This window comes from Lactuca saligna, chromosome 5 (assembly GCF_052625555.1).
Source record: "Lactuca saligna cultivar CGN05327 chromosome 5, ASM5262555v1, whole genome shotgun sequence".
Classification (NCBI taxonomy): Eukaryota; Viridiplantae; Streptophyta; class Magnoliopsida; order Asterales; family Asteraceae; genus Lactuca; species Lactuca saligna.
Window position 1 is genome coordinate 275,308,594 of NC_136421.1, and position 25,206 is coordinate 275,333,799.

Consider the following 25,206-nt stretch of genomic DNA (forward strand, 5'->3'; position numbering starts at 1 on the left):
ATATATATATATATATATATATATATATATATATATATATATATATATATATATATAGAGAGAGAGAGAGAGAGAGAGCTTTTTCAAAAAATAATGTTTATTTATTGTTAAAAATGATTAATTGTCAATGTTTAGACAAAAAATATTAGGGTGTATATATACAACAACATCCTTGTGTAAGACTGAGGCGAATGGACTCAACGATGGCTCGACAATGGTGACATGGACTCGGCGAACATCGGCTCATGAACTCATAATGCCGTGCTTGATAATGGCACGCCGAGCTCTCTTCTTCTTCCTCTCATCTTCTCTCTTTCTTCTCCCCCACTTGGTAGCCCATGCCCTCTTTTCTTCTTTCTCACTTCTTCCCCCTATCTTCCTTGCTATGGCTGAGGTTGAGCTCGGCAAAAGTCACATATTGTGAAATTGCTTTTCCGATGGTACCAATACACACTTATATTTATTTATTTATTTATTTTGAAGAAAGTTCTAGTTGGCGATTATAGTAGTTGTGGAATTGTTCTATTGTGAAGTTGTCTAGATAATTGCAAAATTGTTCACAATTTTTAAATACTTATGCAGTTGTTTTTTGCTGGTGAATGGTAATTAATTAGCACCTTGTGACCAAAAATGATATGACACCTGGTTCACTTTAACACAGCCAACTAAGGAACACGTATATGATTCTAAATGGTCCACTTTATCCTGTTTCTGTTGTGGAAAGCATATTCATATATTTAAAGACCATTCTATAAACCTGTCATGCCTTTGCATTTTGACACATATAAATTAAAAGAAGTTTGAGATAATATGTCTTGGGTTAAGTGTCTCATCATCATCCACATTTTAACTTGTCTCCACTATTTTTTAACTTTTCAAGAGAATAAATTAAGATACGATGCACTAAAAAGTGGTTGCCAAATGTCAGAAAGTGTTGGTAAATTGGTATTTGGGACCCAAATTGGTTGGTGTGTCTTAAAGATTAGTTGACATGTGTTTTAAAGTCGAAATATTCAATTAACATGGATTGAATTTATGATGCAGGTGTGTTCGTGAGTGGGTCAAAGTTTTAAGGTGTATGTTTTGTGTGTAGGAATCCTAAATAGGGATCACTCTTTAGGCCTGTTTGATGTAGATATGATACGGTCGAGCTTTTTTTTTGACACGGTTTGGATCATCTTATTTGATTAGGGTTGTTTGCACGTCAGATTTGGTCCGGTGCTTCAAGAAAAGCTACGAACCGAGTCCTTTTCACCACGTATTGTCATTCTTCTTTCCTTGTCCCCGGATGTATTTGTCCTTTTCACCACGTATTTTGTGTCTAAGAATCCTAAATATGGTCCAGGTTTTTTTTTTTTTTTTTTTGACTTGGTCCGAGTTAGTTAGATCATCTTGTTTGATTAGGTTTGTTTGAACGTCAAATTCGGTTGAGTGCTCCAAGAAAAGCTACCAACTGGGTGTTTTTTACCATGTATTTGCCCTTCTCCTCTCCTTGCCCCTGCACGTGACTTCTCCTTCTCCTCATTTAATCCACACACAAGTTCTCCTTCCACCACCACTGGTCCTCTTCATCTTCAATCGATTCATTCAAAATCGAGCCATGAAATTGATTTTGAAAGCGAGTACAAAACGGCCTATTCAGGTAATCGAGCCATGAATTCTCGTTATTATGTCTAGAAAATAATAAAAAGAGAATATCGTCAATACGTAAGGCAAAGGAGAATCACAACATCTTCTCCCTTCCTTCTTTATTGAGTCATCGTTTCCCTGCCGACAAACCTTTGTAATTTTCAGTAGTCATCTTTCTCAGCTTGTTTATTATGTATCATCGTTGCTTCAGGTATCCTTCTCTTCTTGTTGGCACTTACTATGAAGGGACATTCTTACAATTTAGTTTCATATGTTGTTTGAAAATTATATAATCATAAATCATCATATCATATTATATTATAAAATAAACATTTTTGTCTAGCAAAACATGGATTTAAAACATCCATAACATTTTCTTTTCCATCTTAATATAACTAATATTTTAATATAAAATATGCTATTAAATAAAAAAATATTATTTTATTATTGGTAGATTTTTAAAATGACTATTATAATACACTTATTTTTTTTTATTTAAATATTATGTTAAATCTAAAACATAAATCAAAGTTTACATAAACTTAAAAATATATAGATTCAAATACTATTTATCAAAATAATTAAAAATATTTAAATATTATAAATATAGAACGAACAAGTCAAATTAAAAAATAAAATAAAAAAATTATACTTTATTATAATTTATTTTTTTCAAATAAACGGTTTTTAATTAATTAGTAGTAATAATTACATTGCATTAACTTATAAAGAATGGTTCATATATCAGTTAACCATCATTATCGAAATTAAAACAAATCAACAGATAAGTAATTTTTAAATTAATCAATCATAATTAATTGTAATACTAAATCGAAAACAATGTTTGGTTTAATTTAAATGCAAAATGCGGGTAGATGCTATTGGATAATATTATTTTTGCTAGATGTATATTTTATAATATGGTTCAAAATAATTACAAATTTATATATCAACTTAATATATGAGTTATACTTAATATCTTATTATTATCAAGCGGAATATGCAAAAAATACTATATATTTTTATTCTACGCAATATGCAGATGTTCGCCTAGTTACATCATAATCATTTGTTTATTTTGTTAATAGGTGATTGAATTTTGTTTATTTCAATTACTATTGCTCCATTAATTCTTAGAGTTTGAAATTGAAACCTTAGAAAATCATGAATGAAAGTCGAAATCCTTTAGATTTTATATACATTTAAAGTCAAAATCCTTTTGAAATTGAAACCTTAGAAAAGCACGGATGAAATTGCAATTTTTATATACCGATAGGAGTCTAGTCCTAGAATTCTAGTCCAAGAGCTACTTAAACGTAATGTTAGTTGCTATACAAAATGTAATGTTATAAATTAAATTATAAATCATAAATGATTTGTTATAAAAAATGTTGTTTAAGAGTAATATAGTTATTTTACACGGTTAGTCAGATTCAAAATAAACAATAAGTTTCAATTAAAAATTAACTTAATCAAAATTTCTAACTCAATCAACTTTTAATCCAGGTAATAACTATTAAACGATTATTTTCTTGATAATAGTTTTGATTATCGCATTACAACCAAATAGAATATTGTCCCCAAAACATTTCTTGTTGCAAATTAATGTAGTTTTTTTCTCCTAACTTGGTTGCTTTAACATTATATTAGGTGAATAGCCGTTCGCTATGCAAAATAATAATAATAATAATAATAATAATAATAATAATGTTAGATTTAAATAGAAAAAAAATCAAAAAATGTAAAGTAATTATATTTTTAATCATATTTTTTCAATAACATATGTTTTTTTTTATATTTTAACTATAAAATTTTATTTATGTGCAGTGAATTTTATATAAAAACGATTGATAGTTCAGGATAATTTACTGCCAAGTGAATATTCTTATTTTTTTAGTAATATTCTACAACTATAATGTTATATCTTATAACCATCTTAATTAGAAAATATTGAAATATTTAAAGAATAAATCGTATTAGAATGAATAAACAAAACACACTACAAAAAATATGTCATTTAGTGGCATGCAAAAAGTATCACTAAAGACTCAAAAAAGTGTCACTAAAAGCATGTCAAAGAATCTATGGCATAAATAATAACTGTCACTATAAACGTTCCCACTAAAACCCATTAGTGATAATTTTTGTCGCTGCAACTTTTTAGGCTTTTAGTGACATTTTTGTATTTGTTATAGTAGAAGAAAGGTTTTTTGTGGCATTGAATACTCATTTGATTCAATAATTCATGCTATATTTAGTTACACATTTTAAAATACTAGTGATACTTTTTTATTTGCCACAATATAAAAAAATATTTTGTGACTCATTTTACTCTGATGAATACTCACAATATTCTAAACTTTAGGCCATTATATAATTTTTATCGATAATATACGATAAAATAAATAATCAAATTGTAGCACATACATAAAATAATACAAATTCTATTTTTTTTTGATCAATTATTTAAATCTTTTTGAATCAAATACCTAAGTAAATGTCAAATATGTATAAATGTGAAACCAAATACATGATAAACATAAATTAACGAACAAAGGTAAACAAATAATAATAAATAAATAAATAAACTTGAATCTTAATTGCAAGTAAGCTTCCCCAAACTCCATGTTACGTTGAATAAATTATGTTATCTCGTACTTTAAAATCAATACTAGCAATTTCCTATAAAAAAAAAAACAAACAAATGCAATTCAAGATATAATTACATAAGTCACAGTTTAGAAATAAATAATATAGCATTAAACACAAATCAACTATGTCTGTAATAACAAACAAAAGAGAAAAGAACATAAAAATGATTACCTTCATTATGGTGACTTTCGGAAGATGATCCTAGGTGGTTAACTAAAATAAATTAATAAAAACATAAGTCACTACTATTAGTAGTTTTCTATAAGGCTAATGTTCAAGAAAATACCAAAATATCCACATTACCATATATATCATTAGGGTGTGTTTGTGGCTTATAATCTCATATCTACAGAAAATGGCATGTCATTAAAAGTTGTACGATTATGAAATAACAAAATATGCGAAAAGCAAAAAGATACTTTCTTCATATCTTCCCTCAAGATAGGCTCTATATTTTGAAGAAGTGTCTATATAGAAATAAAAAAAAAAGAATATTTTCATTACATTATATAAAATACAAGCATACAAAATTAACGTAAAAGAGACAAAATTACTCTTGTTTTATCGTATATAAAAACCATTTAAGTTATTTTATTTGGACAAAATAATTGAACAAATCAATAAACATATCATAAATAATGTAAAAGAATAATAAAAATATAAATATATAGGTGCAAAAAACATATCTGAAAAACAATTTTTAGAAGAGGTTTATTTTCAGCCTGTTCACACCCAATATCATGGCACTACCTATGTAACACAAACTTATTTAGAAAAATAATTTAAAAGTTATAAATGTATGTATTTTTTGTTATGTTCAATTGTTACTAGTATGCAATTGGAAATTACCTCAACAAATCTCCTTTTGGCAGTAAATCCTGCATAGAAACAACTCTTGGTAGCAGCATGTCATGTAAAGAATTCAACTTTTTTGAATAACAAATAAAGAATTCCCCGCCATCATAAAATAATCTTTCTCTAAGGGACAAATTGCAAGAAATATCAAGATATTTTCATTTAGTTGTTTATTATTATCATAGCATGCTACTTTCATTTCTTTCTATTACTGCATTAACTATCAACTTTTTCTTATCAAAGCATTGTACTTTGCAAAAGATACATAGTTATAGCATTGGATGTTTAATTTTTTCCTTATTGGAACATTATATATTGAAAATTGAAAAAGCTCCTTCATTATAGCAGTCAAAATGAGATAACATTGGTATAATTGTGTGTGATTTTCAAAGGACGATGTTGCAATAGGAAGAAGTGGAATGCTATAATAAACAATTGAATAAATGTCCATTGATATGACTTGCATTTAACCCTATTTTCTGTGATCTGCCTTTATTCACCTGAAATTTTTTGATGAACTCAAGAAAATATCTAAATTAGTACAGTTGCAAATTGCCCTGCTCCATCAACATCACCAATGGGTCAAAAAGATGTGTGAAAATAAGTGTCAAAATTTCCATACTAAAAGCAGCATTTTCCCTGAAATCAACAAACAATCTCCATCACTTTGGATTCACAGCAAAATGTTGACCAAATTTTGACAGAAAGATTTTACTTAGATACCCAATTCCATCTTTGAGCATACAATTCATAGCTGCAGCAGTTGGAATCGGCCATTTACCCAAACCAACAACATATAACAAAGACTACAATATACAATTATCATCTAGTTAAACAAACCCTAATCCAAAATTGATGCAAACTTATAGAATCAAATCTAATGAATCAATAAGGGAAACCCAATCAACTAAACTTACTTGTGTGTCAATAACACCACTAACTTGAGCAGCGATGCCGTGAATGCCTCTCCAGAGAGAATACTCCAAGTAATCACTAGTAACACTATCTAGAAACCCTTCACAGAGCATTAAGCGCTTGAAGAAAGTCAAAATTCTGCTAGTTTGATTTGTTTGAAATCAAATCCAATTACATTGAAAGTACCATCCCCATCTATCAGGTGTGTGTGTGTGTGTGTGTGTGTGGGGGGGGGGGGGGGGGGGGGGACGAGGAGGGCATGAACTGCTATAAAAACGTCCTGATTTTTTAGGACTCAGATTACTCAGCTAAGAAGAGAATATATGAGTTGAAAGTAATCTATCCGCATTTAAAATAAGTGTTTATCAAAAGAGAAGCGGAAACTTCCACATGAATCATGATTGACTCACACCTAGACAATCACGAAAAAAAATAGAAATAAGATAATGCGTTTCAGGACTATATTCAAAGTCAATTGAGAGAAAAACAGTTTAATCGTAGAAATTCGAACAATAATTTAGCAGTATGAATAAACAAAGGATGAAATCAGATGAAATTTAAATTAAAGTATGATTACCGAACCAGATGGAGATAAAACGGATTAGAAACACCGGAGAGGTATTTGAAATAGGCTTCGAGATTGAAACCCTTGCGATGGTAGATAAAAAGGGAATTATACGTAATAATTGCTCCATCTTCCTCGATCGTAGCTTTTGTCTTGACTCTGAACCTCAACCAGGAACCACTGGAGGTGATCGACATGGAAGATCATATTTCTGAATCAATATTTCTCTCATTTCCTTGAAGAACCTTTCTTATCATGCGTGATTCAAGGCGTCAGATACAAGATACAAAAAATCCTCGTCTCCTTTCTTGTTGAGTAGATTTGAAAAGGAGATTGGAGAAGAGTGATAAGGTAGTAAGGAGCTCTGATTCTCATCTTTTCGATTTTGATTTGGAGCTTGTTGATCGTAATCTAGATAAGGATCCAATGAAATCAACTATTGGTGGGATGTATATTGCTAGTTGGAGCTGTGAAACACGGTGAATTATGGTATGAGAAAAGGGGGAAACACTCAAATTTCTTATGTGATAACACCGGTCTTCTTTCATTTTTTTAGAAATAAACGCCGATCCATTTACTAATGGGGAAAAATAAAAGGAAATTCTAACTTTTTTTAGTGGCACAAAAACAAATGGGTAAAATTATACAACAGAACTTCTGTGGTGAATATGTGCCACAAAATATAGACCTTGTAGTGTCATTTGGAATTTTTATGTCATTAATAAATATTAATATTAGTGACATAAATTATTAAGTGTCACTAAATCTATTAATTTTATAATGACATATAAAATATGCTACTAAAAATATATTATAGTGACATAAACAATATGTGCCATTAAAAATATATGCAACTAACTTTTTTTTTTTCTTTTTTTTTTTTTTTTTTTTTTTTTGGTAGTGGCAGGTCATTAATGTTTGGTTAATTCCATCTCGTTTGTTTGGTTTAGAACTCTTATTGGAGTCTAATTCACTGATAAACTACTGTTTCATAAAGTTGAGTTGTTTTTTCATATTGATCTTCAAGATAAAATTAATAAAGTATTAGCTGAAATAATCAATAGCATGACACACATAGAACTTTTCGCTGCTACAATTTATAAGATATTGAAACTTTGATTTAAATGGCTTAGTTGCTTGTTGTTTGGGATGGAGAATTGATAAGAAAAAAAAATGTTATAATGATATACAAAATAGAATAAGAGGCTATTTAAAGTCTTTAGTATGAAACAATTGTGTATAATGGAATTGATATATGGGCTTAACGGAACCAATTATGTGGGCTTGTTTAATTGGTTTAATGTCTGAAGCGTGAAACAATCTATTAATGGGCTCATATAGAGAACAAAAAAAAACGATTCTAACATTATAAGGCATTGTCGTCTTAAAAAACGATAAAGGAAGTTTTTTGTAGAATCCATCAAGTAAAAGGTATTTTGGCTTAAAAAAAGATCGATTATGTGGAATGAAGAGATCGATAACGACGACAAGGTATAGTCTAAGAAGGAACGGCAAACATGTATGTGTTTTCATCTTTAAACGTTTGGATACCACTGATCATAAAATAAATAAACACAACTAACCAAGAACACCACGAATCTACGATATAAAGTGGAAAGCTGGTGTAAACAGGAAGAAAATAGATAATTAAAAACAATTATATAATTGCTCTATATATATAGGAGACTAAATAAAACTCCTAATTGCTAATACAACTCTAAAACTTAGAAATAGATAACCCAAAAAAAAAAAACAGTTTGGGAAACAAGTAAGGCTTCAACGGCTTGCATGTTGCAACACCTTTAATTATTTCGACAGTTTCTGAGCATATTTAATATTAAGCATACAAAGTTGAAGTAAAAACTTAAACATACATATGAATTTAAGTATCGATGTAAAGTTACATCCTAAGCTTTGACAACGGTTTCCACAGCAGTAGAATGTATCATCATTTGTTCTGTATATTCTTCTCCTTCACACTCCCATAATTCAGGCAATGCTTCTCTCATATTGTGGATGCTTCGTAACGCATGATCTGCCCCTGGCACAAGACTCGACCTTCCCACCTGTACAACTTATACTTATTTCATTATGCGTTCTTGTCGTAACATACAATATTAGAATTACTTAGTTTTTTAGGTATAATTACATTAAAACTTCCATATAATTATGAGTTTCAATTCATATGTGGAAGCATACATTTTTGACATTAATGGATGAAGGTGTAGTGCAAAAAAACGTTTACGACTTACGATGACAGTATGAAATCCAGCGGCCTTTCCAGTGGCAATGTTACGGATACTATCATCAAAGAAAATCTGAGGGAAGAAAGATAAACTTAAACATTAATATTAACCTTCTTCTTAATTATGTAATCAATAAATATATAGTTCCAATTTTCTAGATTATATATGCTTTTTCCTTGATTTGAAGGATTAAAATTTAAAAACGGGTTTAGCTTACGGTTTTGTTAGGGTCAATATTGGCAATGATAGCAGCGGCTTGGAATGATTCAAGAGCGGGTTTGCATATGATTCGAGTTGCAGAGTTGAGCGTATTAATGTCGTTAGTTTCATTAATGCTACATTTCATTGATTGTGGTTCTTCTATTGGATTAGTATTAAGCGTTTCAAAGCATATGACTCCTTCAAAGCAATCTTCTAAGCACATCCTACTCAGGACTTGAGCTGCATGCGCTTTGTCCGCATTTGTGAAAATCTGAAACCAAAACACAAACTTAAAACAACTTAGTAAAATCTAACAATAGAACACTAGCTTCATATGACTTTTCATAGTCAAATAAATTATTTCCTTCTGATTGTAAAAAATATAATGATTTTTTAGAAGTTGAGATATATAACATGTTATATTTTTATCTTTAAAGTTGTACTTGGTCGACGTCTTTTTAGTATAAGGTATAAAAAAAGATCATGTGGTAGCTTCTAAGGCGTACAATTTTTCGTTGTGGCATCGATAGCAAAATGTTCCTTAGCACCAGATCGGGTTTAAGAGCGTGGTAAGGTAAGGTTCCATGAACTAATGCATGAAATTCATCATCATCAAACTTGTAACCAAGAGCCTGTGTCAAGAAAAAACCATGTATGATATTCAAATTAGACATAATCATAAATGCGCATGTAATACTCAAAAAAGGTAGCAGTTATCTATATAATTCAATATTCTACTATTTTTTTACATGAAAATATCTTTAGAGTTTTCATTTATGAAATGTGAAGTTGTAGTGTAATATTTACCTTGAGACCAGCCATGGTTGTCCCGTGTTCTCTATACAAGTCTAAGCACATAGTGGGGACTTCACATTCATCTATGTTCAAGTGTGTCAACATGAATTCTGGAACAAAATTTTTATATGTTATAGCCATTTACAATCAAAATTTTATAATCACATCTTATGCCATTAGATATGTATATAATGGGTTCTTGGGTACCTTCAATGTTCTTGCGACAAGCAGAATTAAGACCTAAGCTCATGGGGTATAGTGTATCATCCATATCTAAGAATCATGAACAAATTAAACCATGTTAAGCATAATCTCTTTAACTAGTTTGAACTACATGACAAAATCCAGAAAAAAAAAAAAAAAAAAAACAAGGAAATTAATTCACTTTCAACATACCAAAAAGCAAACACTCGTACTTGACTGTTGTGGATGGTCCAACTCTTTCCATTATCAACACCAAAAACTTTATCGTTGTGAAATTCTGTAAGGCATTAGAATCAATGGTGCGAAAATTAAAACATAATATTGAAGTTGTGCAAACTGAAGTCGAACTTGATTAATGATGAAAAGAAGCATACAACAATGGTAAGTGTAATTAACATACTACAAACTTAATTGTCATGAATACATGAAGAATAAAGTCGTCTTCATTAACAGTTAAATGTATAGTTACCTAGCAAACAACTAATGTCTTATTGAGCATGTTTAGTACCTTTTCTTATCGTCTTGAATATAAGGACTCTTAAATAAACAAAATCTCCGGGATATTGGTATTCACAAACTAAGCTTATTATATATAGATCTTATAATGATGGTGACATTGCCATGTTATTGGAAGTTTAGCGTTGGAATCCCACCCATGGTTTATTGGTATATACGTTGCATTAAGTATATTTCTTTGTTATCCCTGCTTTAACTCTAGCTTTATTCCATTTTCTGAATTGAACAAATTGTCATATAATATTTTATTCTAGTTCTGTTTGTGTAGTAAAACATGGTTTTTATTAGTTGCAAAACCAAATATGTTTGTAGTTGCATTTATATTATCTTGATATGTATAATTTTCTATTATAACTAATACCTAAGCTATGTTAATTCTACTTAATCACTTTGACTTCAATGATACCATGTAAAAAATGCTAAGTTGATTTCATAATTACTCTTACTTTTAAGGTAAAAGATACAACGTACAACCAAAACCTTGAAACCAATAAGAAAATGAGATGCGTGTGGATGTGATATCCAACGTATGCTCCACACTTCCATTAATTATCTGTTGATATCCAACGTATGCTCAGCACTTCCATTAATTATTTGCTTCCAATGTTCATTGTTAATTTCCAATGGTGGGATTATCAATTATGTGGATGGGAAAAAAAGTGTATCTAAAAAGCATATCTTAAGTATATTTTTAATTTGTTGTGCAATAAAGCGAAACAGAGGAGTCAAAATGAACAACACATGGTCCAATCAATTGAGTTTATGTTTATAGGGGAGGATATATTCTATCATAAGGTAAACCTAACACTAAAAGAATCATGAAATTTTCTTTTATTAGGTTAGAAGGTATGTCAACAAAGTTTCTATACAATCCGTAGAAGTTACCTTAAAATATATTTTATAAACAATATGTTCTTATGATTCTTTTATTTCGTATTATCATTAATAATGACAATACTCACACAAACACAAATCGATGTTTGCATATTCTTATTTTGGACCATTTGATCACGAAAAATGGTGCTTTTTGCACATAAAATAATTATGCATTTTTCAAAGATTGTATAGTGTAGATAACTAATAAATCGATTTTCAAAAAAAAAAAAAATGGTTACATAGTTATTTTCACATAAGAAAGCATCCAAAATAGTTTTTTCCAAACTTAACCTATCTTCCGAATCTGGATATATACTCCACTTGCAACATATGCCTTCAAGATCATATCTTCAAACACATTACGATGCTTTTTCAGACTCATAAGGAAACTAAAGAGGCATATACCATATACTAAAAAAATATATTATACCAACTTTTTTCATGAAGTTGATAAAGATATATATTTGTCCAATAAAAAAAACAATGATCAATAATTCATGAATGATTGTCTACACGAGAAAAATACGTCAGATAGCATTAGCAACAATACACAGACACACACATGAGTTTGAATCCTGGATCATACAGATAAAATATCCATTTTGTAATGGAATTGTATGATTTAGAAATAACAAACAATGAAATGATGAGTGTTATTTCTGTATAATATTATTGAAGAAAGAGAGAGCATAAGTTTTTTTTTTTTTTTTTTTTTTTTTTTTTTTTTTTTTTTTTTTTTTTTTTTATTTAAAGAGTGCTGATATCAACTCGGCTTCTATGGAGCTGAAAAGCTGGAGTGATCCAGCTCCCGCAGCTACACTGTATTCCTGACCAATTAAAGTAACCCAATCGGCCTTCACAGTGGCTGCACCACAGCTTTCCTTCCAGTGCACCTTCTTCCACTGGATCATATTTGACATTTCTTAAAAATGTAAATACGATGTTTTTAATATAATGCACAAATTAATAGTAGGGGTCAAAGTCAGTCAAACCTGTTTTCATCCAACGAAGAGGCTCAACAAAAATGGAGGTGCATTCAAGCTCATCATATTTGTTAAAATAGTTATCACTTCTCCTTCTATGCCACTCAAAAGAACTCTCCCCTTCCCCTGGAACATGACTCACAACATTCTCCTCCAATGCAACAACTCTCCTACACTTTTTGCACCGGAATGCAGACGCCGGAGTCGGAATCGGAATCGGAAGCGGAATCACTTCTTTCTGTGATGCCGTTCCGGTCCCAATGACTTCTTTCTTGGACAAGCCAGGGTCAGCAGCAAACTTTGTGGTGTCGATTTTCTCTCCTCGGTTGTATGAGTCGCCTAAATACCACAAGGGCATAAACGTCAAATGTTGAGAATTACAAAATATATTTAGAAATTAAAGAATTTGGGTAAGAAAACAGTCAAACACGCACCTAAAACCTTCAAATGGAAGCGTTTATATATAGTGGTTGAATGGTCAACCTTGAATCCCATATCTTCAAACATGCTCAACTGCAAGCAGAAAAAGAAATATAAAATTGTTTATTATTATTATTATTATTTGGACTTAATTTTTTATTTACCTGTTCTAAAAATCCATCATTAGGGCAAACAGATTCATTGCTTTGGCGTAATGATTCAAGTGCATCTGTAGTGATATTTAGGTGGAAAGAAACATTTCATATTCAATGAAAGAAAATGTAAAATGATTAATGAATAAGACGATTAATACTGAAAAATTTAGCTGTTTTCAAACCTTCTAGAGAAAGTCTTTCAGTTCTCATCAGGTATGCTGTGATGATGGCCGCACTGTAACGAACACATACTAAATAAACACAAAAATAAAACAGAGACGGATTTTTATTTATAAATTGTAACTTATAACTTATAAGTCAAACATGATCAAGAAAATAAGTAGTAACACAAAGGGTATAGACATAGATACAAGAAGTATAAAGGTGTATGAACATGAAAGTGATGGATAAAATGAGAAATTAGTATTTAGTATGAAAGATTTTGATTTACCTTCTGGATACACCTGCAAAGCAATGAACCAAAACTGAACCCTTTTTCCTACTTTCATCAATGAAATCCAAACAAACTTCTAACGAATCAAGCAAATTTTCGCTCTCCATATCTCTCAAAGGAACAGCCATCCTCACCAGATTCAAATCTTTTCCTGCGTTCTCGAGTACATAAAGAATCTTCTTGGAGGATAATGCGGTTTTATCTGATACATCACCCTCCGAGTTTTCAATTGAATCTGAATCCCCCATGTACACAGTGCGAATCTCTTTGGTTGGAACTGAGAAACTCGATTTCCATTCTGAGAAAAAGCTGATAGAAGCCGAGCTCAGAACTGATAAGATATGGGTGATTCCTTCGCTGCCATTCAAAAGTACTTCTGCAGCTGCATTGATGTTGCCGATGAAGAGGTTCTCACGCACCAGGTACAACATATCATACAAAAAGCGCAGTTCTTTTTTTTTTTTATCAACCAAGCCCTAGAATAGTTCCCCCTTCCCCTGTTCGTAGAATCACACAAAATAAATGGAAACCATACTTATGAACAAACTTTAATCAGTTCGAAGTAAAACATTTTGATTACTAATTGAAAAGTAACATATCAGATTGTTTGCTGATTGAAAGCATGAAACGGGGAACCAAAAGCAATTCTAGCAAATGGATTAACAATCAGAAACAGATGCACGCAAATACAGATATAAAAGTTGATTTTTAAGATTGAAATCATAAAAGCAAGATAAAAGTACCGGAGTTGAGTAAGAATCAAGTTTTCCGGCGACTATGGTCGGACGAAGCTGTGCGTTTTTTTTTTCTTCTTTCAGTTTACTTCGTCTTTGTGGTGGCTAGGAAAGCGTGCTTATCATCATCGACTAGTTAATTACCGTCGGATACGAAAGTTTATACTTTTTACCCAAAAAATAAATACAAAATCGTGTATTATATACAGTAGAAATTGAAAAAGTAATTTCAATTTTTTTTGAAAGGTGACAATGTCATGATTATCGGCATTTTGCTTTCGAATGTTGGGTCAATGTCTCTTAAGGAGCGTTTGGCAAAGGTTATAAGCATTTTTCTAACTTATCTTATAACTTATATAGGGTTGTAAACCTATCAAACGAACACGAACAAGGTCTTGTTCATGTTCGTTCGTTTAAGTTAGCCGAACAACAAACGAACACGAACACGAACGGATAAACGAACAAGATTTTCTTGTTCACGTTCGTTTGTTTAACAAATTACTTTGTTCATGTTCGTTCGTTTATGTTCGTGAACATGCTAAACGAACAAATATAAATGAACAAATATAATTAAAAAAAAACACACACACACAATTGAACATATATGAACATAAATGAACATATAATATAGCAATATAATAAAAAAATTGAATATAAATAAATATAAATAAACTTAAACGAACGAACATAAACAAACATCATAAAAGAACGTTCGCGAACATAAATGAACGAACGAGATCATTGTTCATGTTCGTTCATTTAACTAAACGAACGATAATTTTTGTTCATGTTCGTTCATTTATTAAATAAACGAACTTCCCGCCAAACAGTTCACGAACGGTTCATCGAACGTTCAGTTCGTTTAAAGCCCTAATAATAAGTATTGTAAATCCAACAAATGGACACGTAACGAAACCGACAAATAATGTTGAGGATTATATGTCAATTAATTGCGAATAAAATATCCAATTATTATTAATATGTTTATCAAGTTTCATCCAGAAACCAGATCTATCATTATCGATTAGATCTGACTATAAGAAATGTAGAAGAAGATTGTCATGTTGTTGGACGAAATTAAACGTAATATAGAAAAGTAAAATCGACCTGTCGATGGCTGATATTGAACTTGAAATAACTGCATTGGATCGGACTCTTGTCCTTAAATGTTTTTACTTCGCTTCTGCTGGTCATGCGCTATAAGCCCTTTACATGACCCTTTAGAAGATAAACCATTAATCTTCACTTGAGGCGGCACCACCTCTAGATCATATAGGCTAAGTTTTACAACATCATCATTGCTTAGATGTCTCCAAAACTTTGTTAAGAGTCGTAACTCAACCTCATTCTCGGCAATGACGTACTATCCTACCTCACATAGATCTATCATTAATGATAATACCTTCTATCGTTAGTGACTTCGTTGTTACCCTTTAAACTTGAGAATTATGAGCACTAATGTCAAGTGGGGTTTCCATCACTAAGCAATTCTATTGTGGTTTTAGACCCATGACTCTCATTGTAGATGTAACCAAATCTCTCGTCAGAGGTTTGGTAAATGGATCTGCCAAGTTTCTACTTGTCTTGGAATAGACAACCTTAATGGTACCACTTTTAATTAGTTGTTTCACAAAATTGTGTCTCAGACCTGCATGTCTCGACTTCCCATTATATACTGCATTATATACTTTAGACAGTCTGGGCTCACTGTCACAGTACATGGGTATTGAAGGCATCGGAATATCCCACAAACAAACATCCATAAGTAGATCTCGAATCCACTCTGCCTCTTTGCCTGATGTTGCTAAGGCAATTAGCTCCATTTCCATCATTGAGTGACCTATACATGTCTATTTTTTGCTCGCCCATGAAATAGCACCACTAGCTAAAGTATAAATCCAACCACTTGTTGATTTTGAATCACTAGTGTGATCAATCCAGCTAGCATCGGAATAACCTTCAAGTATTTCGTTAGATGACGAATATGTCTACTAAAAAGTACTTGTTCTTTTCAGATATCCTAGTACTCTACCCACTGCCTTCTAGTGCTCCGTTCCTGGATTAACAGTATACTGACTCAGTTTAATTACAACAAATGCGATGTCAGGTCGAGTGCAGTGAGTAGCATACATCATGCTTCCAACTACACTAGCATATTCTAGTTAAGCCACTACTCGACTAATATTCACATTTAGTTTCACACTTGAATCAAAAGGAGTGTTGAATTCCTTAATGTTGAAATGTTGAAACTTTGTCAGAATTTTCTCTATGTAATGAGATTGACTCAGAGAAATTTGATCACCTGTCCTTTTCACCTTGATACCAAGAATTATATCAACTTCTCCAATTCCTTTCATCTTAAAGTCCGAGGATAGGTATTCCTTTGTCTCAAGAATACCTTCTAGGTGAGTGCCAATGATCAACACATTATCAATATAAAGATATATAACTATTATGTAATCAGATGTATGTTTAGAATAAATACACATGTCGGCACTGTTGTGCTGAAACCAAAACCAGTCATAGTCGTGTCAAATCTCGCATGCCACTGTTTAGGAGCTTACTTCAACCCGTACAAGGATTAACAAGTCTACACACTTTTTTTTTCTTATCCAGGCATCACGAATCCTTTAGGTTGCTCCAAGTAAATCTCCTCCTTGAGATAACCATTCAGAAAGGCTTTCTTCACATCCATTTAATGAATGTACAATCCTTTCAAAGTTGATATTGTTATGAAAGTTCTAATAGAACTAATCCTAGCAACTGGGGAATAGGTATCAAAATAATTGATCCTTTCTTGCTGCCTATAGCCCTTAGCAACTAATCATGCTTTATAGGAGGATATGGATCCAACTGGGTGATATTTTCTCTTGAATATACATTTAGGTCTTATGGGTCTTCCCCCCTTGGGTAGATCAGCTAACTGCTAAGTTCCATTACCCATAATTGAATCCATTTCGTCATGTATGGCTTCCTTCCACAAAGGAGCATCTCGAGACGTCATAGCTTCAGTAAAGGTCATAGGATCATTATCCAAGTTAATGGAAAAGATGACCTACCTCGTCACTTTCTTTTGAGTTCCTTCGACCAAATAAGAATAGAAATCATCTCCAAAAATTTTCTCTATTCTAGCCCTAGTACTTCTCCTTGGTTCCTCCATAATAGGAGGAGGTAACAGTATTTCTCGAGAAGTACTTGTAAGTGTTATATGATTGGAGTTTTCTTCATCCCTAGAAAACTTGTCCTCAAAGAATTCCACATCTCTAGATTCCAAAACAACACATGATTCAATATATAATAACCGGTAAGCCTTGCTCTTGTGAGCATATCTAATAAATATACTCTTATTAGCTTGTGCTCCCAATTTGGTTCGTTTAGGATCAGGAGTCCGATAATAAGCAACACCCCCCCCTCCACACACACACTTTCAATTAGTCTAGGTTAGTCTTTCTACCTTTTCACAACTCATAAGGGCTTGTAGGAACCACACGACTAGCGGTCCTATTATGAACATAGCAAGCAGTCAATAGTGTTTCCCCCCCACAGATTGTTTGGTTGACCCGATTGGTTCAACATACAGTTGACCATCACAAAGAGTTCGGTTATTTCTTTCAGCCAACCATTTGTTAGGGAGTGTATGGTGAAGTTCTCTCATGTTTGATTCCATTCTCTTCGCAGAATGTGTCAAACTGTTGGTTAAGGTATTCTTCGCCTCTGTCCGAGCGAAGAATTTTGATGCGTCTATCAAGTTGATTTTCGACTTCAGCCTTATACAGTTTAAATGCATCAAAAGCTTCATCTTTTTATCTCAGCAAATAAACATGTAAATATCGATTGGAGTCATCACATAATGTGATGAAATACCTTTTTCCTCCTCGAGTAAGGATTCCATTTAATTCACATATATCAGAATGAATCAACTCAAGCAATAATGTATTTCTCTTAACTGATGGAAATGGTTTCTTAGTGAACTTTGATTTCACACATGTTTCACATTTTTTAAAATCTTTTGTGTCATATTTTAATATTCCTTTAGTTTGCATTTTTTTTTCAATGGTTTTAACATTAGTGTGTGCTAAACGTTTATGCCATAAAGAAATTGAACTAACAAAATAACCAGAAAAGTTCACTTCATTCACATTAGCAACCAATTCACCAATTACATCATTACTAGTAACACTAGATACACTTGTAACACTAGCAACACTACTCTCAACACTAGGATCACTCACACTACCCTCATCACTAAGGCACAAACAATACATCCCCGAACAACTATTCGCCTTCCCAACATATCTTCTACGTTTAGTGATCGTAATCTTGCATTTCTCAAGCACCATCTTGAACCCACCCTTGTCAAACTTATCCGTAGAAACCAACCCCTTTGAGATAGTAGGAACATGAAGAACATCTCGAAGGGTTACCTATTCACCATGTATAAACTTCAGACGAACATCACCTCTTCCTTGAACTTCAGCTCTATGGCTATCAGCACATATGACAACCATCCTATGTAGCATTGGGCGGTAAGTGTAGAAACTCTCTCGTTGCCCACAAATATGCACAGTCGTACCAGTGTCCACGAACCATCCTCCAGCACGGATTGCTCGGGTAAGGGAGGAGATCATGAAAATCTCTCCAAGGTTCACACTTTCCACCATGTCAGTAACCTTCTCGACTGCATATGCAACTGCTCCTTATTTGCGATCTTTTCATTCTCTAGCATAGTGCCCAATCTCTCCGAAGACGTGGCAAGGTCCGATCCTCTTTGGCTTTGATTTAGGATTCTCATGACCCAGTTTCTTGAAGCTTTGTTTCTTGGGTCCCATGTTCTTCTTGTTTTGTTCCCCAGACTTGCCTTTATGACAAAACCACCAGCTGACACGTGATGCACACTCTATCCAACATTACCACGCTTTTCCCTGATGCTAATTTCCTCCTCAATGTGGGGGTTTTCATCAGATCATCTAAAGAATAGTCCTTAGATTTATGCATCATTCTCTTAGAGAAATCTTTCCATGAGGGTGGCATTTTGGTGATGATCGCAACAACCTGAAAAAGTTCTTGAATAGATATGGAGAGTGCGTTCAACTTGTTAACCATGACTTTGAGTTCATGCAATTGCTCCATGATTGATTTGTCATCATCCATTTGAAACTCTAGGTACTTAGACACAAGGTATTTGTTAGTACCTTCCTCATGTATCTTGTACTTAAGTTCTAACACATTCCATAGCTCTCTTGGATCTTTGACCTGCGCGTAAAGATCATAGAGCCAAATAGACAGGGAGTTCTTGATGTGACCCACGCACAGTTCCTCAGACTCTTTAAGTAGAGGCCTCTTCTTTTCTAGTTTTGTGATGACCGTTGGGTCCACAGTTTTCCCGTACTCTGGAATTGGGTTAATAGGAATCGGTGCCAGATCTGGGTCTAACACAAACACAAGCTTCAAAACGTGAAGCATGAATTTGACCTTTTCGGTCCAACGGGTGTAGTACTGACCATCGAATTGGTCAAGTTTGGCAAAATCTTGGTTCATGAAGTGTAGGCTAGAAGTAGTGTCCATTAGTCTGTCGATTTATTACAATAAAAACCTTTAAGAATATTGTAAATCAAACTAATAGACACGCAAGGAAAAGTACGCCTATATTGCGCACTCATGGCGTCAGCTAATGCTAGGCTAGGCTAAGCGCGCACGTGGTCTTGGTCCATTCCTTTGATCCACTAAAGCCTTTGGTGGCCTATCAAGGGAATAAGCTTATAAACCCAATAGAAGATTCTTCCCCCACCAATGTAGGATAGAGGAAACCTACCAACTTGCAACCTTTCCTCTAAAATTTCCAACAATAAGTTAGGGAACTTACTTATAGGTTTTAGCTTATTTTTGGTATGGCATTTTGATAAACTATTTCTATCCAAACACCCTTTTTAGCTTATACCGAAGTGGAACCGTAATAAGCTAAAAAGGAGTTTAAATATGCTTAGTTAAACACCCTCTAAAATAGAGCTTCATAGGTTCAAATATATATGATGGTTAATGTTGTAAATTTATTTGGTCAAATATCAAATATCAAAATAAATTGGTTACTTTACCTCGAACCAAATTCTCATTGTTTCAGAACATATGTATGAAGTAACAATAAAAAACGACTAAGACACATTACAGATAGTATACCATTAAGACTGTGAAATGGTCTGATCTTATAGATTGTAAATGTTGAGATCTTATGGACTGTGAAGATGAAGATTGTACATTTTAGGTTCATTGCCAATTTGGATCGAAAGGGTCACATTAGTGATAGTACGTTGTGTATAGATAATGGATTATAGCTAAGTTAATGGGGCTTAGTGGTGAAAAGAACCATATTGACTTCTATATAACTGGTAAGGAGATAGTGTAGCTTCCCTGATGATTTGAAGGTATGGTAAACCCATTGGCATGTGTATATGGGAAGATTGGTCTTGTTGTCATATGAGGTGAAGACATCCCACAAGTAGGAATAAGGCATCATAATCTCAATATGTTGCTAGTGGTATTAGATCGAAACATACTCAAGATATATGTGTGTATTATGTGAAGTCCTTCAAGGAAGGTCTTACGAGTGTATTTCCCTTAGGGGGAGACAATATGTTGAGGATTGATCCACCTTTATTAGGTAGGATATTTGGTAGACTCGGGTAGGCACAATGGATTCTCGCATATTGACATGTTTTAAGACTTTGGAGTGTAGCATGTGGCTACATGGTATGTTGATCCTTTGAAGAATTCGAAGTTCTACTCACCAGTATAAGCACTTCTTGCAAGTTGGGGAGGAGTATGTCATGACCTATAAATGTTGTGACCATGTTGATCAAGGAAATAAATATCATGCCAATTGGTTAACTTATTTTCCACTGGGAGAAAGAAGTTGTATTAATGATAGTCTGTTTTTTCTTTAGACGTTGTAGCCTAGTTAAATTAAAGGTATGGTGTAACATCCAATTCTCCGTATCAGATCGATTTAGGGTTTCAAGGAGTCAAGGCAAGGTTTTGGGGGTAAAACCAAGGCTCACGACGTGAGCCATAGAAGAGTCACGACATGAGTAGTGGTTAAATGAAGATTCCGATTTAGACTAGGCTCACGACCTGAGCAATGAGAGCTCACGACGTAAGATACGTTGCATCCCAAACCCATGATCTTTTAGGGTTTCCCTTCGTATTTGTAACGTCCCAAAAACACAGTCCAAAAATTTCGTTTTAAAATCATTAAGAAAACCATAGTTAACAATTCATCACATAAAAACCATAAATCATGTATTTCAAAATAACATAAACATCTATCAAATATATCAGAGTATAAACATCCCAGGATAAAATCATGGTGTGTGCACGACAGTCATCCCGAGCTCTTCCCCTTTCTACCAGATGTACCTGAAACCGAAACTGAAAACTATAAGCACGGAGCTTAGTGAGTCTCCCCAAACTACCACATACCATACACATAATCATATAATCACATAATAACATACATGGGCCTCACCCTCTACATCCCCCCCCTCCCCGCGGACATCAGACCGAATTCTGACATCAGACCGAAATCCGGAAGTATATAACAAAAACATATAAACATTCTCTAGGCTTTCCTTGGCATCAGACCGAAGTTCGGAACATATAAACCTACATCAGGCACTGCCTAAAATCGGACCTTGGTCCAGCATATACTAACATTTATAAACGGGCCGATATTGGTGCCTTCGACCCGATCCTACAGGAGGAAACCCACCTCGCGCTGTTGAAGTCCCGCGGATAAAACTCTAGTTGATGGATGACAAATTCCCGAACCATCAACATCAAAACAAAACCCAATTAACCATTTGCGTTTCAATGCATAACCATAAATCCATACTTAGGGTAAAAGGACCATTTTACCCCTTTCCTAGCTTAGTTCAAGACCAAGGCCCAAATTCACACTCTAGAGGCCCAAAAGCCAAATAAACAACCAAGACCCAACACATGGCTTAATTTTCCAAATTGGGCCCAAACTTCTACATGGTCTTACCTTATGGCCCAACCATTTATTCAAGTCCAAACACTTGGCATTCTGATGGTCCAATATCTCATAATCATCAAGGCATAATTACGGCCCATCCATGGACTAGTTTTCCAAATTGGTCCCAAGCCTTTCCAATGGGTCTTATCCTAAAGCCTAATCCAAATATTATAGTCCCTATACTCGTTCTTGGATGGCCCATCAATAGCCCAATCACCAAAGCCCAACAAAAGTCCCAAGCAAAATTAGGGTTTTCACATAAAATGATGATTAGGGTTAAGTGTTCTCACTTAACCCATTAAATTAATCCATTAAGTCATAACTTCAGTCCACCGGTCCAAACGCGGGTCCCGGCAATCCAAAACTAACATCTTCCAAATTAGGGTTTTCTAAACCCTAATTAGTGTTTCTATCCCAAGCATATGCCAATTAGTCAAACGATTAAGCTTTAGGTTAATTAGGGCTTCATTAGGTCGAGCACCACCCACGACCACCTCAGGCGGTGGTGGTCGACGGCAACAGCCACCACCTCACGATGGTGGTGGTTATGTTTCTAGGCCAAAATAAAGACAAAAGTACCCCAAGCACCGATCCACACACACCCATAAACATACAGCCACCAGAGATGGTGGCTAGTGGCAGTAAAACGGTGGCAACAACCACCTCACAGTGGTGGTGGTGGTGGTGGGTTTTCCGGCCACACAATCACACATACAACATCATGAATACCGAAAGCAGCAGCTACACTCAAATGCACACCCATATACACACCTACAGCCACCTCCCACGGTGGCTGGTGGCGGGAAGATACGGTAGAAGGCGGCAGAAAGAAGTAGAGGTGGCGGCTGATGGGTTTGATCGATAAGAACTTTCCTATGTGCACATGCAAACCCTAATGCTTGGATCTAGGTTTCTCTAATTGAACATGCAATGTATCTAAGACTCTTATTGATAGATCTAGTATAAACATTCAAATTCATAACATATGAAATCAGGTCTAAAGGAATACCTTGAGTTGCTTGCTTGATTCTTCTTGTCTTTAGAGCTTAGAGTCACAATTATCACTCCTCTAATGGCTTACAAACACCAACTAGCAAGAGGATGATAATAGAGAGAGAGAGAGAGGAGGGTGAGAAAATCGGCCTAGTGTTTCTTGGGATACAAGAGTGTCGATTTCTTCCACCCAAAGGGTCTATATATACTATTGGCTACTAGGGTTACACCTTAAACCCTAATTGAATAACTTAGGACCTAAGCAATCCAATAATCCTTATAGATAAGGCCTTGGACGATTTCTAGGTTTATCCAAACCCTAAAATCGTCCACCCTCACATCCATAAAGATTCATAGCCCAAAAATACAACTATCACACATTTGACAGTTTATGCCCCTTTATTCAATTAATCTCTTTAAGTCACCAAATTAATTCCTAATTAATTTATGACTTACATTAATCAAATAACAATATTATTATTCCTTATATTATTCTCATAATATATTAATAATATTTCTTCTCTCATTATAAATCATCCTGTCAAGTTGCTATGGTGAAGGCAACCCAAAAGGACCATGCTCAACCGGGTCAAGTACTTACCAAATATAGTTATAGCCTTAGACATTAATCCAACAGCGACAACCACCATGGTTGGCTGCCATGGTGGTCCATTAGCATTCCGACGATTTACACACACACAACGACTGAACACATCCTTCCTTTTCTTCTCTAAATTGGAAACACACCTTACTCACGATATAACACATATAACACCGTCACCCATGCAGTGACAGATGACAAATCGAGGAACATAGCAGGAGGAGCAATCGATCAGACCGGCAATGTAACACCAATGAACGGAGAAGAGGCTGAGACTACGAGTGACGGTAGCAGTAGCCTGATAAACATCTGTTCGGGTCCTCGCTGTCTTCGGAAATAGAGCAGCGAAGGAGCCGAGGGGCAACCCATTGTGATGGCAAGGGTGTCGGCTGATAATGCGATCTCTCGGAGGCGTGACTGGTCGAAGAAACGTGAACAAATGGCAAAGGTGGCTGGAGAGTCACACATGGCGGCTGGCGGATGTGATTAGGTTTAGGGTTTTAAAGATGCCACAACGGGAAGTAGGAATTGGTGACCTTAAACCCAGCTCCATAATAAACTTCCTTCCCTTTTACACAATCAGCCCCTACTTCACTAAACATTACAAACTGATTCCGGATTTTACCCTTTAGCCCCTGCTTCCTAAAAATATATTCAACACAAGTCCAAACGATACCATTTAGACCATAAATTCTCGAATTTATAACATTTTACTCCCAGGGTTCATTTATTTATTTTTTTATTTAATCTTATTTATTTAAATTCCAAACTAGAATGTTATAGTATTTAAACCCCATAAAGCTCATTTTAGGGTTTCTAAACAGCCTCCTTCGTCCCTAAACTTGGTAAAACCCTAACCGTAGCCTCTCATTGTGATTCTCGAACTTTTGGTGTAGTTTTGGTGCCTTGAAGAGGAAGAGATCATCTTGAAAGTACAACTGCACTTTGGAAGCTTCATTTGCAACATTTAGCTACACTTCTAGACCAATGTGAGTAACCAAGATCCAAGCTTTGTGTTTCCTTGTCGCTAGATGTAAGGTTTATGCATATATATCCAAGATCATAAGATTTAGGGTGTTGTGACTCTATAAAGTTGGCAACTTTATGGGTCCTTAGGGTCCCTTGGTGCTTATATGTTATAGATCTAGAGTTTGAATGATTTTGGAGTTCATGCATGAGAATTTATCTTCTTTTTCTCCATGCATGACCTAGTTTGAGCCAAATATTTTATTGGACATACAAGACCTTAAAGAATCAATTTTTAAGATCCTTCATGTTAGGAAGCCTCTTAGAAAAGATGGATTAGTGGATTAATGGATTAAGAGGTTTTTGGATCCAAATGGCTTCCAGACTGATCTCACGATGTGAGGAGATGCATGTCAC

The 25,206-nt window shown here is 34.0% G+C and overlaps 2 protein-coding genes and 1 long non-coding RNA gene across 8 annotated transcripts; all 3 read right to left on the reverse strand.

Annotated features, from left to right (window-relative positions):
* Nucleotides 1-4,091: 4,091 nt before the first annotated feature.
* On the reverse strand, nucleotides 4,092-7,195 carry LOC145047929 (uncharacterized). 5 transcript variants are annotated; one of them, XR_013682526.1, is made up of 4 exons: nucleotides 5,860-7,195; nucleotides 4,585-5,775; nucleotides 4,453-4,494; nucleotides 4,092-4,311 (listed from the first exon to the last, which is right to left on the reverse strand). It is a non-coding gene; the product is annotated as an uncharacterized LOC145047929 (long non-coding RNA). The 5 variants fall into 5 exon arrangements; XR_013682524.1 differs by having other exon boundaries at nucleotides 4,585-5,942; nucleotides 6,054-7,193; XR_013682523.1 differs by having other exon boundaries at nucleotides 4,585-6,463; nucleotides 6,629-7,192.
* A 1,190-nt stretch (nucleotides 7,196-8,385) lies between these two features.
* On the reverse strand, nucleotides 8,386-10,685 carry LOC145047930 (Haloacid dehalogenase-like hydrolase (HAD) superfamily protein). 2 transcript variants are annotated; one of them, XM_078996302.1, is made up of 8 exons: nucleotides 10,571-10,685; nucleotides 10,255-10,339; nucleotides 10,066-10,131; nucleotides 9,871-9,968; nucleotides 9,570-9,695; nucleotides 9,080-9,334; nucleotides 8,869-8,934; nucleotides 8,386-8,682 (listed from the first exon to the last, which is right to left on the reverse strand). In XM_078996302.1, exons 2-8 carry the CDS (start codon nucleotides 10,304-10,306, stop codon nucleotides 8,524-8,526), a joined length of 822 nt encoding a protein of 273 aa, XP_078852428.1. In that variant the 5' UTR covers nucleotides 10,307-10,339; nucleotides 10,571-10,685; the 3' UTR covers nucleotides 8,386-8,523. The 2 variants fall into 2 exon arrangements, with proteins under 2 accessions (XP_078852428.1, XP_078852430.1); XM_078996304.1 differs by having other exon boundaries at nucleotides 10,532-10,605.
* A 1,241-nt stretch (nucleotides 10,686-11,926) lies between these two features.
* LOC145047931 (uncharacterized) lies at nucleotides 11,927-14,357 on the reverse strand. Its single transcript, XM_078996305.1, has 7 exons — nucleotides 14,210-14,357; nucleotides 13,464-13,963; nucleotides 13,195-13,247; nucleotides 13,022-13,086; nucleotides 12,872-12,950; nucleotides 12,447-12,776; nucleotides 11,927-12,356 (listed from the first exon to the last, which is right to left on the reverse strand). The coding sequence occupies exons 2-7, from the start codon at nucleotides 13,895-13,897 to the stop codon at nucleotides 12,202-12,204; spliced, it is 1,116 nt and encodes a 371-aa protein (XP_078852431.1). The 5' UTR covers nucleotides 13,898-13,963; nucleotides 14,210-14,357; the 3' UTR covers nucleotides 11,927-12,201.
* Nucleotides 14,358-25,206: the final 10,849 nt, after the last annotated feature.

Coding starts and splice junctions, on each gene's coding strand:
- LOC145047930 (XM_078996302.1), bottom strand. CDS start 10,306: ATGGAAAGAGTTGGACCATCCACAACAGTCAAGTACGAGTGTTTGCTT. Junction 8,935..9,079: donor ATATTGACCCTAACAAAACC/GTAAGCTAAACC, acceptor TTCTTCCCTCAG/ATTTTCTTTGATGATAGTAT. Junction 8,683..8,868: donor CTGGATTTCATACTGTCATC/GTAAGTCGTAAA, acceptor TAAGTTGTACAG/GTGGGAAGGTCGAGTCTTGT.
- LOC145047931 (XM_078996305.1), bottom strand. CDS start 13,897: ATGTTGTACCTGGTGCGTGAGAACCTCTTCATCGGCAACATCAATGCA. Junction 13,248..13,463: donor TTTGCAGGTGTATCCAGAAG/GTAAATCAAAAT, acceptor TGTTCGTTACAG/TGCGGCCATCATCACAGCAT. Junction 13,087..13,194: donor TGAAAGACTTTCTCTAGAAG/GTTTGAAAACAG, acceptor ATATCACTACAG/ATGCACTTGAATCATTACGC.